We start from the raw sequence: 16822 nt of genomic DNA, 5'->3' as shown, positions 1-16822 counted from the left end.
GGGGGGGGGGGGGGGAGGGATTGTTCTGTTTTGTTTATGTGCCTCATTTTCAATTTTTATCAAGCTCTAAGGCTAGCCTTTGGTTTGGTGTTAACTCTAACAAGTCTTGCTGCCGGCAGAACTACTAGCTTATCTCCACATGACTGGGCAACAGACCATTAAAGAAGCAAAGGGAAAGGCTTCCCTGCAGCCCTGACCATAGCAAATGTGGAAGAGAATCATGAAGACCGTCTTAAGGATGTATTCTCATGTCACCAAGGGTTGCTGTTCATGTTTGTCCACTCTCTGCCCTGGTGTTTACAACAGCCCCTGGTATGTAGGCAGGTGTGCGACAAAAGATGAATAACTAATCCACCTGGATGTTCACTACTCATATTTCATAGACCCTCCCCCATCCCCCAAAAGAAAGACAATCCTTTCTAAAATCAAGTTTACAGGCTACAATTAGGTGCTACACTTCACAATTACAACCAAATTCTAACTCTCAGTTTGAAATATTCGATTACAATGTAAAATCTGATGTAGGTCAGTCCTAAAAGAGAGAAATGCACACAATGTAAATGTCTACTAAGACAGCCACCTGTACCCTAATGCCTCGCCTATCCCCTACTTCTACCTTCTGTCAAATACATAATACAAACAAAAAAGAAAATTTAAAATATTAAGTTACTGATTAAACAGATACCAAAAGGTACCTTTAACCATTTCAGACCTGCAGAATTTTCTTAACTTTCAAACTTCTGTATGTTTGTTGGCACTATGTCACCAGACAGCCCAGATTAGCCTTGAACTTGTGATCTCCTGATTGAGTCTGTAAGTGGTGGGATCACAGGCATGTACCACTGCAGCCCACTCACAGACTATTGTAGGAGGGGCACGAGAGAAAACAGCTAACTCCCTCCTAGAGTCTCCACACAGCAGGTGTTCCTTGGTTATTCCACAAGTGAGTAAATACAACAACTACTACATCAGTGAGGACACTGGAGACTTAAAGGACCAAGTCATGCTCCAGCGACCCAGGCTGGCCTGAGGAACACTAGCAAGACCCTGTCTCAAACATTTTCAGGGCTAGTGAGATGGCTTAGTAAGTAAAGCACACACCACATGAGCCTCATGACCTGCATTCAATCCCTGAAAATCATTTAACAGTGGAAGGCGAAAACCAACTCCACAAGGCTGTCTTTACACACACACACACACACACACACACACACACACACACACACACACAGGCCATGCTCCCTCACATACATGAGATCACATACACACACAAAATAATAAAATAAATCTAATATTTTCACAGGGATTGAGTACAATCCCATACTACTAAAATTTCAGTCCCATACTCAGAATATAGATTGGTATTAATAAAGGCAATATTTCATTATTCATGGTATCCAACATACTAGAAAGACAAAGTATGAAAATCCAGATTTCACCAAAGCTTTCTTCTCTTTTCTAAGAATAGCAAATACTTATCTAATTGTTAATTATGTACTGTGCCCAAAGATGCACAGCAATGCTTTGGTTTTCTTTTGCTTAGCATCTTTAAACTATTAACCACAATCAAAAGTCACTCAAAATACATTCTGGACAATAAGTATAAAATCATTAAGTAGCTACTCTTACTCCCACAAGATACCCTGCAAAGACCAGAACAGTTGTTATGACGGGGAAGAGCAGGGACATGTAAGACTTACTTCTTGATGCAGTTGGTCATGAGAAGATGCACATCTTGTCTCTCATCTAATAACAGCATTGCTCCTAAATAGCCAATGCGTTTGTCTGTGAACTTTTGTGAGGCGATTAGCTTGAGGCACTCCAACTACAAAAAAAAAAAACAAAAAAACAAAAAAAGAAAGAAAGAAAGAAACGGTGAGCAGAGAGGGAAGAGCACTGTGCATTGGTACGTTGGTACATTGGTTTGCATTGCTATGGCGCAGGCATTGTAAGTTTAAGGACGTCAGCTTGGCTCCCAGAGCGCACATCAGATAGCTCCAGCTCTGGAGTCTGTTGACTGCACTCACATACATGTGGTGCACATACAAACAGCCATATTGTATACCTATATATAGAACAATAAATCATTCAGCAGCTGGAAATACAGAACTTTAGAGTACCTTAGATAGATATCAAAATGTACAATGAACTCAAAAAGTTAATGAACCACATTTGGAGCTTAAACAGAGAAAACAAATGCGGAAAGACAATAAAATCTCCAGAGGGAAACACAATAGCAATACTAAGCAAAATTGTTTTCTATTTTTTTTTCTTCACATAATTATTAGAGGAGCAGTTTTCTAGCCTGTGTGAGATCGTTGATTCACAAAATAACGGTAACAACAACTATTATTAAATAGCTCCTCAAAGTTTAAGAGCCTTTTAAAATGAAACTTTGCCTTTCTTGAAAATCACAGCCACTCTGATACACTTTAAGGTTCCAACTAGACAAAGGAAAGGCCAAACATTCCCTCTGGGCTAGTGTTCTTTAAAGGACATACACAAACCAAGCTCTCCAAGAAGACTTTTTAAATTACTCTTTCCTTTTGAGTCATGCATTGGCTTAGGAGCCCCCACCAGAGAGCTGTGTGCACAGGAAGCACCGGCCAGTCATGGGAGACTGCTGTCCACTATGAGTTCATCTAATGGGCTCAAGGGAAATGGAAGGAAGTATACGGCAGTTCCACAAATAGAACTGCTTGAGGCTACTCTTAATTATCCTTTCAAAGTACCTGGAGTAACCTCAAATTAGGTGACTAGCTACACTATCACAACACTAAATCCCAAGACAGGGATAGGGGAAGAAATCCTCTGTAAGGGGAGGTGGGCAGGAGAGTGAAGAGGTAAACCACAGCCCTACCCTTCCTGCTACATGTCCTATGGCAATTTTTAAAATGATTCTGCACAGAAGTTGATGTTGTTTTTACAATGTATGTAGAAAAGACCTACTGGTGAAAGACCAGATCAGAATTAACAATGTTGCCAGAGCTTCCCTATTCAAGCAGGCCTGCTAGGGCAGGGCAGGCCTGGAATCCCAACAGAAAGGTCAATTCAAGGTCAACTTCAACTCCACCTCAAGTTTGAGGCTAACCTGAGCTATGAATCACACTACCTCAAACCCTGTAACAAAAATTCTACTTTATGCTTGTTTTTCAAACATTCCATTGAGTAATTTTATAAAAATTCTGTCATGAAAAAAATCCTCCTAGACTCTGATAGCACCAAAGTTTTCATCATCATTACCGAATCTCTTGCTCATGGTCAGCTCCAAGCACTAGGCAAGTAAATGACCCAACACTATTCTTGCTTAAATTACTCAGTGAGCAGGCTATCCTCTAAGGCATCACTCATAGTTAGAGCTGTGTTTTAATAGTCATAAAACCTATTTCTCTCTTTATTGAGATATAATTGTAAATCATATGGGTTAACATCATTTGGTTTTCTGTGAGTTCCCTTGTCACTACCCAACCCCACCCCAGGGCTGAAGTTACTGGTATTCATGAGACCATACCCATCTTGCTAAGTAGATCCTAGGATTTGAACTCAGGTCTTCACAGTTGCACAATAAGCAAGCCTAGCCATTGAGCCATCTATCTCTCCAGCACCCACCGTTTGTTTGTTTGTTTGTTTTTTTTTCAAGACAGGTTTTAGGCTAAGCTAGCTGGCCAGTGAGCCCCACGGGTTCTCCTGACTGAGCTTTGCAGTCCTGAGATTACAAGGACACACCATGACACCGCTTTTCTTTTTCTACTTGGTTCTAGAGAGCAAGCTCGGGTCTTCACGACTGCTACACAACCACTTTACTAATTAAACTAGCTCCCCAGCCTAGCCCCACTTATGTATTCATATCCTAGACAATCTTAAGAGGGAACGAACTTGTATACCTAATTCCATGGCCAAAGTCAAAAGACAAATGCACCTTGGGAAACATTTGTAACTCATTTCACACTCATGAGGTCCTATGTAATGGCATCCTACCAACCAATTGTGAAAAAAGACCAAAAATACAGTATTAAAATAAAAAAGATTAGGCCAGACAACGCCTAGAAAACAGAACACAGCTCAAACAAATTACGTTAACCTCATCAAACAAATGTAAATTGAACTGAATAAATTCCTAAGGCACTGAATTGTACACCTGAAAAGTGTGAGCTGTATGATTTATAAAAATAAGCCTCAATTGAGGTGTTTAAAGGGAGTAATAAATCCCGACCATATAGAGATGCTATTTTTAAGATTTATTTTTATGCCAAGCATGGCGGTCCTTTAATCCTGCATTTGAAGCAGAAGTGGACAGATCTCTTAGCTCTAGAACAGCCTGGTTTGTAGAGTGAGTTCCAAGACAGCCAGAGCTACATAGTGAGACCCTGTCTCAGAAAATGACGGAAAAAAGAAAGAAGAAAGAAAGAAAGAAAGAAAGAAAGAAAGAAAGAAAGAAAGAAAGAAAGAAAGAAAGGAAAAGAAAAGAAAAGAGAGAGAGAAAGAGAGAGAGAGAGAAAGAGAGAAAGAGAGAGAGGGAGAAAAAGAGAAAGAGAAAGAGAGAGAAAGAGAGAGAGAGAAAGAGAGAGAGAGAAAGAAAAGAAAAGAAAAGAAAGAAGTGGAAGGAGAAAGAGAGGAGGGAGGAAGGGAGAGGGAGGAAAGCAGGAAAGATTTTTACTTATGTGTATGCATGTCTGAATGCACATGTATGTACACATGCATATGGGGTCCCCTCGGAGTCTTGAAGAGGGTGTTGTGGCTAATTTTATGTCAACTTGACATAAACTAGTCATCAAAAGGTAAAGAGCAAGCCAGGCGTGGTGTGTGTGCGCGCGCACACCTTTAATCCCAGCACTTGGGAGGCAGAGGCAGGCGGATTTCTAAGTTCTAGACCAGCCTGGTCTACAGAGTGAGTTCCAGGACAGCCAAGGCCAGACAGAGAAACCCTGTCTCAAAAAACAAAACAAAACAAAACAAAACAAAACAGTAAAGAGCATCAATTGAGAAAAATGCTTCCATAAGATCTGACTGTAGGCAAACTTGTAGAGCGTTTTCTTTTCTTTTCTTTTTTTTTTGTTTTGTTTTGTTTTGTTTTGTTTTGTTTTTGGCTTTGGTTTTGTTTTGGTTTTTGTTGTTGTTGTTGTTTTTCGAGACAGGGCTTCTCTGTGTAGCCCTGGCTGTCCTAGAACTCACTCTGTAGACCAGGCTGGCCTCGAACTCAGAAATCTACCTGCCTCTGCTTCCCAAGTGCTGGGATTAAAGGCGTGTGCCATCACCGCCCGGCAGGGCATTTTCTTAATTAATGACTGATGGAGGTTGGGGGAGTCCACTGTGGGTGATGCCATCCCTGGGCTGGTGGTCCTGGGTTCTATAAGAAAGCAGGCTGAGCAAGCCAGGGGAAGCAAGCTGGTAAGCAGCATCTCTCCATGGCCTCTGTATCAGCTCCTGCCTCCAGGGTCCTGACCTCTGCGAGTTCTGTCTTGATTTCCTTTGATGATGAACTATGATCGCATTGGTTGTGCTGTCTTATCACATCCAAAGTGACCCTAACTAACGGAGGCATTGCTGTGACAGACCTGACTATCTAGTTTTCGGGAGGACTGTCAAAGGACTTTGGAACTTTGGGCTAGAAAAGTCATTGAGTGGTGAGAGCTCAGTTAGCTGCTCAGGGAAGGTTTGGAAGATAAGGATGTTGAAAGCAGTGCAGACAATGGAGGGCTGGCTTGTGAAGTTTCAGAGGAAAGCAAAGAATCTGTGCTTCTGGTCAGCTGGGGCTGAAGATTCAGTTGTGATTAACAAGATACCGGAACTACTAAAATGACACCTTTGCTTTATTGGGATGCTCAATGCTGGTCAGCTAGAGCTAAGAAATTAGCAGAGATTGAGAAGAGACCAACAATAATGAGGTACAATCTTCTGGACAGTGTTTCCTGAGAGTCATCTCACACAGAAGCTGTTCCTCCAGACATGGCCAAGGTACATCGTGCTGATATCTGAACTTGATAGTGTATGAATCACTCAGGTGGTTTTGAAGGCATGAAGGAGTCATGAAGAGCAGCCTGAACTGTGTGGCAGGGCTAGAGTCCCTGAAGAAAGCCCAGAAGAAGGTATTGGTCAAAGTGCAGCCAGCTGTAGCAAGGGACCCCAGCAATTTTGGGGATGCCACTACCATGGGGGCATCAGATCCCTTGGAGTTGGAATTACTCCAGCCACCTGACACAGATGCTGGTACTAAACGCCAGTCCTCTGCAAGAGCAGCAAACACTTAACCATCTCTCCAGCCACTACTTTTAAATCTAGATTTGCAAAGACCAACAATCATTTGATGGCATGAGGCCTTTATTTACAATGGAAGTATAAACTGCCACAAGACGTACAAAGTTCTGATCTATTTAAATTATAAATATATACCTTTGACTCAGCAATTTTCATAAAAACCTGCACTTATAATTAAATATGAAAAATGGATAGTATTCAAATATTTCAAATAGGAAAATGGGTGTCATTACCAAGACATCAGTATAATGACTCATACATGTAGCAAAATACTGTATAAAATATACTACTGTGAGCACATCAAAGAAGCTGGGAGAAACAAGGACACATGTGTTGCTGGGAATGGATTCCAGGGCCTCCTGAGACCCTGAGACTCTGCATGGAGCTACATGCCATGGTCCAGAGAACTTTTTAAATGTGTTTGAATGTTCTGTCTGTGCACCATGTACATGCCTGCAATCTGCAGAGGTCAAAAGAAGGTATCAAATCCTCTGGATATAAATGAGGTTCTAGGCAGTTGTGAGCCACCATGTGGGTGCTGGGAACTGGACCTAGGTCTTCTGCAAGAGCAACAAGTGTTTTTAACCACAAAACCATCTCTTTAGCCCTTGAGTAAGGATTCTTATATATTGATATGATATATTGTTATAATCTATGAACATGAAGTAGTGATATGATATTGACAGATATATGAGACAAGATTAATGAGTGCCCAACAGCAATAATAGGTCACAATCACCTGCAGATACACAGTGTACATTTTGTATCTGGAAGAATGTTTATTAAGCAGTTGAGCCACTGGTGGCCTATGGAAAAGTGATAGAAAGACAGGGATAGAAAGGGGAGTTTTTAATCCTAATCGCTTTGTAGCTTTCAAGTTTAAAATCAATTACACTATCATTACCTATTTCAAAGACAAATATTCCCTTCTAGAAGGGAATAATTAAATTCATTAATTAAAACAAACAGAAGAGCTAATATAACTGAGGGGAAAATAACTCTTTCTATATAGCTGGACAGTATATATTTCAAAGCATAACAAAAGTACATTTGAGCATTAGAACACTTTACAAAATAAGGCTTAGAGTTTAACACTAGAATCTTAGGGAGATGCAATACTTAGTAAAGCAGGGAATGAATCAGTCTTAAAATTCATAAAGAAAATTATTAGGGCTGGAGAGATGGCTCAGCGGTTAAGAGCACTGGCTGCTCTTCTCTTCCAGAGGTCTTGAGTTCCAACTCCCAGCAACCACATGGTAGCTCACAACCATCTGTAATGGGATCTGATGCCCTCTTCTGGTATATCTGAAGACAGCTACAGTGACTTATATATAATAAATAAATAAATCTTAAAAAACAAAACAAAATTTTCTTAAAAAGGAAAATGATTACGAGACCATGTAACTGCTGCAGGTACTTATAAGAGCTTCTGTGTGTTTGTCCCTAGTCCCAAATCCTCACAAAAACTATGCTTTTTTCTGCTACCAATTACTTCTTATCTCCTGTCAAATTCCCCTTTGCCAACATCACTATTTAACTTGCACTGTAATATATTTGCTTTTCCACAGGAACCTCTGCCTCTCTCCCATCTCTAACTCCAAAGTCTGATAATGATCTCGTTCCTATTCCCTGATTTCCTTTTAACACTGGCTTCTAGTTTGTGAGACACTGTTCTGAGATGGGGTGGTTACTATCAGCTTGATCTCCAAGGACATTCTGCTTTAGCTTAGCAAATTCCTGCAGTGTAGTAACCAATGCCATCAGTCCACTGATACTCAATTTAAAGGAACAATATAATAATATCAGTATGTATGGGTTACATATAAATATGGCAGTCATTATGCATTAACTGCTATGAAAACAAGGGTATCCAATCCTGGTGAGGGGAAATGATCAGAGAAGAGGCTCCTATCTCCCTAGAAAACACATACTGGACTAGAGAGAAATCAGTCTGACTTAGGAGCTGGACCTCCCTGACTCTAATTCCACCTAGGGGCCTGGGTTTCCCATCATTGCTTTCCAGGCAGTCATTAATTCTTTGTAGCTGAACTTTGACACAGCCTTAGAACCCTCCTCAGCAGGCACATTCAAGTCACCCAATCAGCTGCAAGCCTAAGAGACTTGAAGCTATCAGTTGCCTCTTAGAAAGATTCCTAACCTGGACCAGTGAGAATCAGCAGGCAGTTCTGAAAGTATAGGACACTTCTAGGAAATTCTATCTATTGTTAACTTTACGGCTTTCTGAGACAGGCTCTCCTGCATCCTAGGCTGGCCTTTAACTACAGCTCCCCTGTGTACCTCAAGAATGACCTTAAACCCTTGGCCTTCCGGCCTCGTCTCCCAAGTGCTATGATGATAGTCATGCAGCAGCCCGACTGAGTACTTCAAAGAAACTGTGACTGAGCAGATTTTAAGTAGAGACAGTTTGTTTGTTTGAGACAAGAAACTTATGCAGTCCTGGCTGGCCTAGAACTTGTTATATGACCAAGCTGGCCTCAAATTTAAGAGATCTGCCTGCCTTGGCATCCTGAGTGCTGAGATTAAAGGATGCACAATCACACATCTAGAATTTCTAGATTCTAAATGACTTTCAATGTTCCTTTTTAAAAGAAAATTTCAAACCAATTTTTATTAAGAACTTTGGAGTTGAACAGTATGTCTCAGTGGATATTAAGCATTAGAATTTCAATTCAGTTTTTCAGGCAGACATTAATTCTTTGTAGCTGGTCTCTGAAATAGCCTCAGAATCGTCCTCAGCAGGATGCTCTATGTAAAATTAGTTCTCAGAGTTGGAGGGATTGCTTGGTAATCAAGAACGCATGTTGCTCTTACAAAGAACCTGGGTTCAATTCCTGGCCCCCACATGGTGGCTCACAAATGTCAGGGACTCCAGTTCCAGGCTATCCCACAGTTATGTGCATAGTACAGAAAACACTGACACACATAAGTAAAAATACATTTTTTAAAAATTTAAGTTATGCTTGAAGGCTAGCAAGATGACTTATCAGATAAAAATGCTTACTGACCAGACTGACAAGCCAAGTTTAATTCCTGGGACCCACATGACAGAAATAAAGCACAGACTTCCACAAAAGAACTAGGATCTCCACACACAAGTCATGGAGTACATGACATTTTTTGAAATGTTTAAGAAGGCTTAGCAGCAAGCATCTGTGACCCCAGAAACAAGAGGGGACAGGAGACAGCAATGAGCACAACTGGCTGATCCCAAGCTCGCACTGCTCAGCCACTCTAGCTGCAACTGTTGAGTTCCAGGTTTACTAAAGACATCTTTCCTCAAAGGGTGAGTTGGAAAAGCAACTTGAAGATGAGAACCTACAGCAACCTCTGGCCTCAACATGCACCAACATGGCCAAGTACACAAACACACAAATACAAAAAAGAAAAAAAGAGCATTCAACAGGTTTCTGGTCTTGTTACACTTATCTGAAGCAAATACAAACACAATGTTTAACATGACTTTCCAGATTAAAAGGTGTTCCACTCTGTTAGCTTTTCAAAGGCTCTTACAGGTCAGGGGCACACATGCATCTGCCGAAAACTATGCTCATTTGCTTTATTTTACCAATGAAAAAAATAACACACACACTGTTGAGAAGCAAGCTTGTTATAAGTACCACCACTATGTATCTAAGCAACACAAAATCCTTAGAGACCATGTAGTCTCCCCTCCCCCAGCCTAAATGGTTCCATTGTTTACACCTGGATGGAGCTTCCCACTCAATCGTTCTGCCACGCCCACTGCTGGAACCTGTCGCTTTGCTGTTCGGAAGCCATCACGTGATCACCCTGCTACTGGACCCCAAGATTATTTGGCGGGAATTGGGCTCCTCCCCCTTCTTTTATAACTGAGTGCCGGAATAGTAAAAATTGAACCTTGAGCAGAGACTTTTGTCTTGGTTCCCTCTTTATCTAAGAGAAGAGGGGCGCAGCCCAGCCCCTCTTCTCTTCCAGGTTTCCAAAATGCCTTTCCAGGCTAGAACCTAGGTTGTGATATACTGGCCAGACACAACAAGACCAGAAACTTTTTCATTTTTCTATTTGAGAGAAAAAAAAATTCCTAAAACCTGACTACACATCCAATCACTTTCTCCTCTTAAGAAAAGTACCTATGAGCTAGGTGTGGCGGCACACCTAATCCAAGCACTCATCTCTGAGAGTTCAAGTCCAGCCAAGTCTACAAAGCCTACAAATTCCAGGACGACAGCTAAGCCTGTTACACAAAGAAACTCTGGAGAGAGAGAGAGAGAGAGAGAGAGAGAGAGAGAGAGAGAGAGAGATTGAGAGGTTATTCAAAATACATAAAAACTCTTAACACTAGTTGACAACCTTTTAATCAACCAGCACTGCCCTACTTAGTGTGGAGGCAGGGCAACACTTGAAAACCTTTGTTGTTTTTAGGACTGGCCTCACATTCACAATGTAACTGAGGATGGCTCTCAACTCTTGATCTGCTTCCAACTCCAGGCGCTGAAATGACAGGCCTGTGCCACCTAACTGTGCCCAGGGCATGGGGCATGCTAGACAAGCACTCTGCCAACTATGCTATGTCCTTCGCCAGTTCTTTCATCTTTACTGTGAGACAGTGCCTTACCAAGTTGCCCAGGCTGGCTCTGCACTTCCTCTGCATGTTGAGCCTCAGAGCCATTTGCTTCCTCTCCACACAGAAATGCTGTCCCTACTGTACACGTGGAAAAGCTGGTTGGGGGTGTCTTAAACATTACAAAATACATCTTTATAACTGGTCTTCTCACTCCCCATCGACACAACTCTAACAAGTCACATTTACTGTACTGTTCCACCCCTACCTCGAGGCCCACACATGTGCCCCCTACTGTTTCTGAGGACCATGGGTTCCCCCCACTGTTTCCCTAGGAAAGCAACGCTGCCATAGACACGGCTAGCTGCGTGCTTGCTTACATAACGGGCAAAAACTGTTTTCCACTCTGTAAGTTAAGTGGCTTCATCAGGTTTTTCACTCTGAAAACTGTTTTGATTTGATCTTGCAAATATGCACCACCCTAAGGGAACAATGCCCACTCTTATCAGGGTGCACACTATCATTTTTCTGTTCACCAGGTGTGTTGTGTTGCACGATGGTAATATTCTAATTCTTTATTAGAATATTATCCCACTTTATCAGCTAAACAAAAGTTCTAAGAAGCAACTTCTCTATAGCATCAAGTAACTGACAATTCTTTCAGAAAAAAACATTGGTAAAGAAAAATAAATGTTTCTTTCCTGCTACTGACCACTTTCAAAATGAGTTAATTTTATAAAATCTCTTAAAGATGACCAATGAAATGCATAAGATTTTGTTTAAATATTAATTGGTTTTCATGGATCCTAACTTGTTTGATGCTGAAGATAGACTTCCATGGTACAGCCCATACTTGGCATGCTCTAGGACTGAGTTCAAAACCTACATGCTAGATTGGGAGAGGGTTTGTATGTTTTAATCACACTATTAGCCTCAATACCCAATTTATCAGAGTTGGGAACATGACAGCCTCTTCCAATGACTACTGAAACCTTCTGCAAACAGCCTCTGTCTTTCTGGCTCCTGATACAGGCTGATGGCTCTAACTTTTCTACATTTCTTAGCCTGCATTTAGGATCTGTCATTCTGATGGGCTCTGGGTCTTTTAAGTGAAAAAACATTTTGAGACCACAGTCTGGGTCTGTTAATGGTCCGATCATTGTTTTTTAGGACATTTCTTTCTTTTTTTGAGACCCATATATCCTAGGCTGGCCTCAAACTATATAAATATATATATATATATATATATATATATATATATCCTAGAAGACTCTGAACTTCTGACCCTCTTGCCTCCAGCTCCAGAGTATTGGGGTTACAGGCAGGCATCATCACCCAAGGCTTCTTATAACTAGGCAAATACCCTCCCTCCTGAGCAACACGCCCAGCTCCTGTTTTCAGGACATGTTAGTGGACAAAAGATACTGACATAAGGTAATATATATGTTCAAATATCGATAAGGTCAATCTAACAACGTAAAAGAAAAAAATCAAACTACAAAGGAGAATATAACAGAGAAACTATTAATAAAAATAACTAACAGTGGTTAAAAGAGAAAGCCATGATTGTTTCAGGACACAGTGAAAAGACTTTATGAAATCAATTATCAAGGGGTTTTTATACAATAAAGGGTAAATACCTAAAAACAATAACAGTCACCATATTTAGTCATGATATATATATAGTTTAAAATTGTTAATAAGGATGCCTGTCATTGTTTTCTTTCCTGTTTATTTATTTATTTATTTATTATTAGCTTTTTTGGGAGGGGGCAAAGACCTCTCTATGTAGTCCTGGCTGTCTTGGACTATATACCAACTCACAGAGATCCTCCTGCTCTGCTTGTTTAATCCCAAGTGCTGGGATTAAACACTGTCTCTTTTTAATACTGCAATACCTATACAGAGTAGTAAACAGATGAAAAAAGTATTAAGAACGATAAAGGAAGAAAAAGAATTCCCATTGTTCTCAGACAATTTTACTAACCTTAGAGAGAGCAACTCTGAGAACCGAATTCAATAATGTTGCTAGGCAAAAAAATTTATAAAAACCATTTTTCTAGGGAGCTGGAGAAATGGCTCAACAGTTAAGAGCACTGAATGCTCCTCCAGAGAGGGTCTGGGACCAACACAGCAGCTAACCAGATGTAACTCCAGTGCCAAGGTATCTGACACCCTCTTCTGGCTTCTGCAGACACTGCATGCATATGGTGCATAGGCATAACCCCACACCAGACACCCATACACATATACTAAAAATAAATCTCAAATAAAAACTGAATTGTTTGTTTAAGAAAGCATTCTTTATCTATGACACAATTACTTAAAAATAGTAGAACAAAGCATGTGTGTACGCACACACAGAAAGAACAGTTTGTAATTAGGAACAGATGTTCTAAAGAAGCTGCAGGTGAATGTCTCTTAGAATGCACGAGCCTTTACAGCCAGTACTGTGATGATGAAGGAGAGGACAGCTACACCACACTGACAGAAAGATGGCTCACATACAGGGAACAGGACATAACAGGCAGGCTGATTTTAAGGAAAAACAGAGAACACTGCCCAGCTCTCTGACTGTCACCTGGAAAACGGTGTCCAGCGTTGCCAAAGCTTCTGATTTCCTAAGATATAGTAGAAGCCAGTGTTTTTCTATGTGAAGTTCCTTCATCTTTATATACTGGCAGGAATTTTAAAACAATTCCTACAACACAGCTACATAAAAATTTGGTCCTGGTTCCCAGTTTTCTACTCCTAAAATATTCTTTAGATACTCAACTTGTGGTCTGCAAGATGGCTCCATGGGTAGAGGCACTTGTCACCAACCTGCAAACCTGGGCTCCATCCCTGAGATCTACAGGAGGAGGCAGAGGCAATCCCTGCAAGCTGTCATCTTACCTCCTCCACATGTGTGCAGTGGGATACTTACACACACACACACACACACAGATAAACAAACTTGTGCTAGGAAACTATTTTTTACTTATATCTAAACCAAACAAGTGAAAGGTTATACATCTTTTCAGAAATGTTTCTGTTATAAAATGTTAAGGGTATTGTTTCTGAACCCTGACAATAAAAGAACTACAAAAAACAGTCTCTTAGAACTCAGTACTTCCAAAAGCTATGTTTGCACTCCTTGGGGAAATGATAAAATAGGTAATGCCTTATGTACCAAACATAAATCTCTAACAATTATTAACTTAGTCTTCATAACAGCCCAATAAAGTAGGAATCCGGATTGTCTCCATTTTACAGATGAGGACACTGACACACAAAGGTCAAAGATAGAAAAGAAAAAGGAAGAGGGGGACATGAAAAGAGAAAGGGAAGAGAGGAAGAGTGGGAGGAAGGGAGAAAAATCAAAGGTCTTGTTCCAAATCACTCAGACAGTAAGTTAGGAAAGAAATAATACACACTGGGCAGGCAGGCAGGCAGGCAGTCTGGCCCTTACAGGTTTGCTCTCGGATTCTGGCATTGGCAACATGGAGTTAACAATTTCTTTTCTCATTATTCTGGGGTGTCTGAAGACAGCTACAGTGTACATGTAATAAAAAAAAACAAAAAAACAAAAAAAAACAATTTCTTTTCTTACTCTGGCTGACTCAACAACAGCTACCCTGGCCTGATGTTTTGAGTCCCTTCTCCCAGTTCTAACTTTGAACTATTGTTTTATTCTTTTAAACTGATGCTGGAGGTTGTTACTATCTCAGTCGCTCTGTGGTTTGGCAGGGATAAAATACATAAACGTAATGGAAGTAGCTATTTATAGAATTTAACTAAGCCCAAAAGCTGAATAGGCTTTTGTGTTGCAGAAGGCCAAGTCTACTCTAATATTTACTAGCTGAATGAATTTAAACAAATCATTTAAAACTCTGATTTATTTTTTCTGGCTCCCTCTTCACAGAGCAAGAATTCATCTTTGAGAGAATTACCTACGTCAAGATTTTACTGTAAAACTTGAATGAGATTTTTATTTAAGTGGTTTCTAAAATGTCTACATAATTTATATGTCTCACCTTTAAAAAATTATTTTTCTTAGCATTTCTAAGACAGGGTTTTATTGTGTAGCCCAGGCTTGCCTCAAACTTGCTATGTAATAGCCCAAGCTAGCCTTGAAAATGCAGCAATCCTCCTGCCTCAGCCTCCCAAGTGCTGGGATTATAGGCATGCACCACCATGCCTGGCTTTTTGTATTTTGTTTCTATTGACAGCATCATACTAGACACTGCAATAAAAATTAAAAAGAAACAGGTAAAATTAGTTTTCATAACATATTTTATTTAACCAACTTCTCTAAAATATCATATTTCCACATAGAATCATAGAAAGTATTAAATATTTTACACTTTTGTGTATGAGGCTTCTAAATACAGAATGGACTTCAAACAGCACATTTCAATTTGTATACATTTTCAGTATACTTTAACTGTATCTCCATTTCATAAAATATACAATTGACTCACATATTCCAATTGCTTAAACCACATTTAAAAGTTTCCCAATAACTGAACCAATATTCAGGAAAGTTTTATTTTCCTTTTAACAGTCACCTTAGTTAAGCTAGCGTATTTCAGGATTCTGTTTGCTCCTGACCACCATAGCAAACAGCCCGTCTAACAGTAAGATGTACTCAGTGGGCAGCTTTTACACACAAATAAACAAGAATAGCTGCTACTCATACATACAAGTGAGAGAATTAAGATATGAACCTTTTTATGGACATAGTATAAAGAAAATTACTGACATAAACAAGGAAAGAACTTTTTTTTTGGCTGTTTGAGGCAGGGTTTCTCTGTATAGCCTTGGCTGTCCTGGAACACACGTTGTACACCAAGCTGGCCTCAAACTCAGAAATCCGCCTGCCTCTGCCTCCCGGGTGCTGGGATTAAAGGTGGGTGCCACCACTGCCTGGCTCAGGAAAGAACTTTTAAGTAAAAGAAACAAAAGTAGTGGACTTATAACTCTTAGCTCCAAACAGAAAAACCTTTATTTTATTTACTGACATTTAACCATATTTTTTTGGAGTATTTACACTTTTCAACTAAAAATTCCGAGTTTTATCAAATAACTACATTTCAAAATATCCCCAAAATCTCACCTACACTTTAGAAGTAATCTCCTTTAATGTGGTACTATGGATCAAATGTAGGCCTTACATATATCAGGCAAGAATTCCACCACTATAATATACCTCAGCCCATGTAATTTTATTTAATCATGTTCCAGAAATGAATCTTAACTTTAGATGTATGGTGTGTGTGCACACACATGTCCGTACACATGTATCTTTTTCAAAGTAAAATCTCCTCGAAACCTTCATCTGCTCTGATTTTATATTCAAGAGCTGTATCCTTTAGGATTCCCTTAGGAATATGTAACAGTGGACATCTCCCAATGGAAGGGTTCTGAATCCGTGTGTGTGTGTGTGTGTGTGTGTGTGTGTTTGGTTTTTGTTTTTGTTGTTGTTGTTCCTGTTTCTTGAAACAGGGTTTCTCTGTGTAGCCCTGGCTATTCTGGAACTCACTCTGTAGATCAGGCTGACCTCCAACTCAGAGATCCTCCTGCCTCTGTTTCCCATGAGCAGCGTTGAAAGGCATGCACTATCACGCCTGACTGTACTCTGAGTCTTTTCCCAACCAGGCTACCTTTTCTTTCTAAAGCTCAATTCCTAGTTAGATTTCTATAAATCAGATCTAATGTCTCAAATGATAATCAATCAAGTCTATATAGACACCCATGTTTTCTTTTCTTTTTTTTTCTCTTTCCTTTTTTTTAAATTTTTAATATTTTTTATAACGTATTTTCCTCAATTACATTTCCAATGCTATCCCAAAGGTCCCCCATACCCCCCCCACTTCCCTACCCACCCATTCCCATTCTTTTGGCCCTGGCATTCCCCTGTATTGGGGCAAGTCCAATGGGCCTCTCTTTCCAGTGATGGCCGACTAGGCCATCTTTCGATACATATGCAGCTAGAGACAAGAGCTCCGGGGTACTGGTTAGTTC

General features: G+C 40.2%; 1 protein-coding gene across 2 annotated transcripts in view; it reads right to left on the bottom strand.

The window, feature by feature from the left end:
- Positions 1-16822, bottom strand: part of Ap1g1 (adaptor related protein complex 1 subunit gamma 1) — an 87263-nt gene that overhangs the window by 43168 nt on the left and 27273 nt on the right. For both annotated transcript variants that reach the window (XM_021171150.2, XM_021171151.2), the window contains exon 3: positions 1701-1825. In XM_021171150.2, the coding sequence (XP_021026809.1) occupies positions 1701-1825 (125 nt within the window). The remainder of the gene's footprint in view (positions 1-1700; positions 1826-16822) is intronic.

The sequence above is a fragment of the Mus caroli genome, chromosome 8 (assembly GCF_900094665.2).
Source record: "Mus caroli chromosome 8, CAROLI_EIJ_v1.1, whole genome shotgun sequence".
Taxonomy (NCBI): Eukaryota; Metazoa; Chordata; class Mammalia; order Rodentia; family Muridae; genus Mus; species Mus caroli.
Note: the sequence above shows the minus strand (reverse complement) of the source record. Positions and strands in the feature narration are given on the sequence as shown.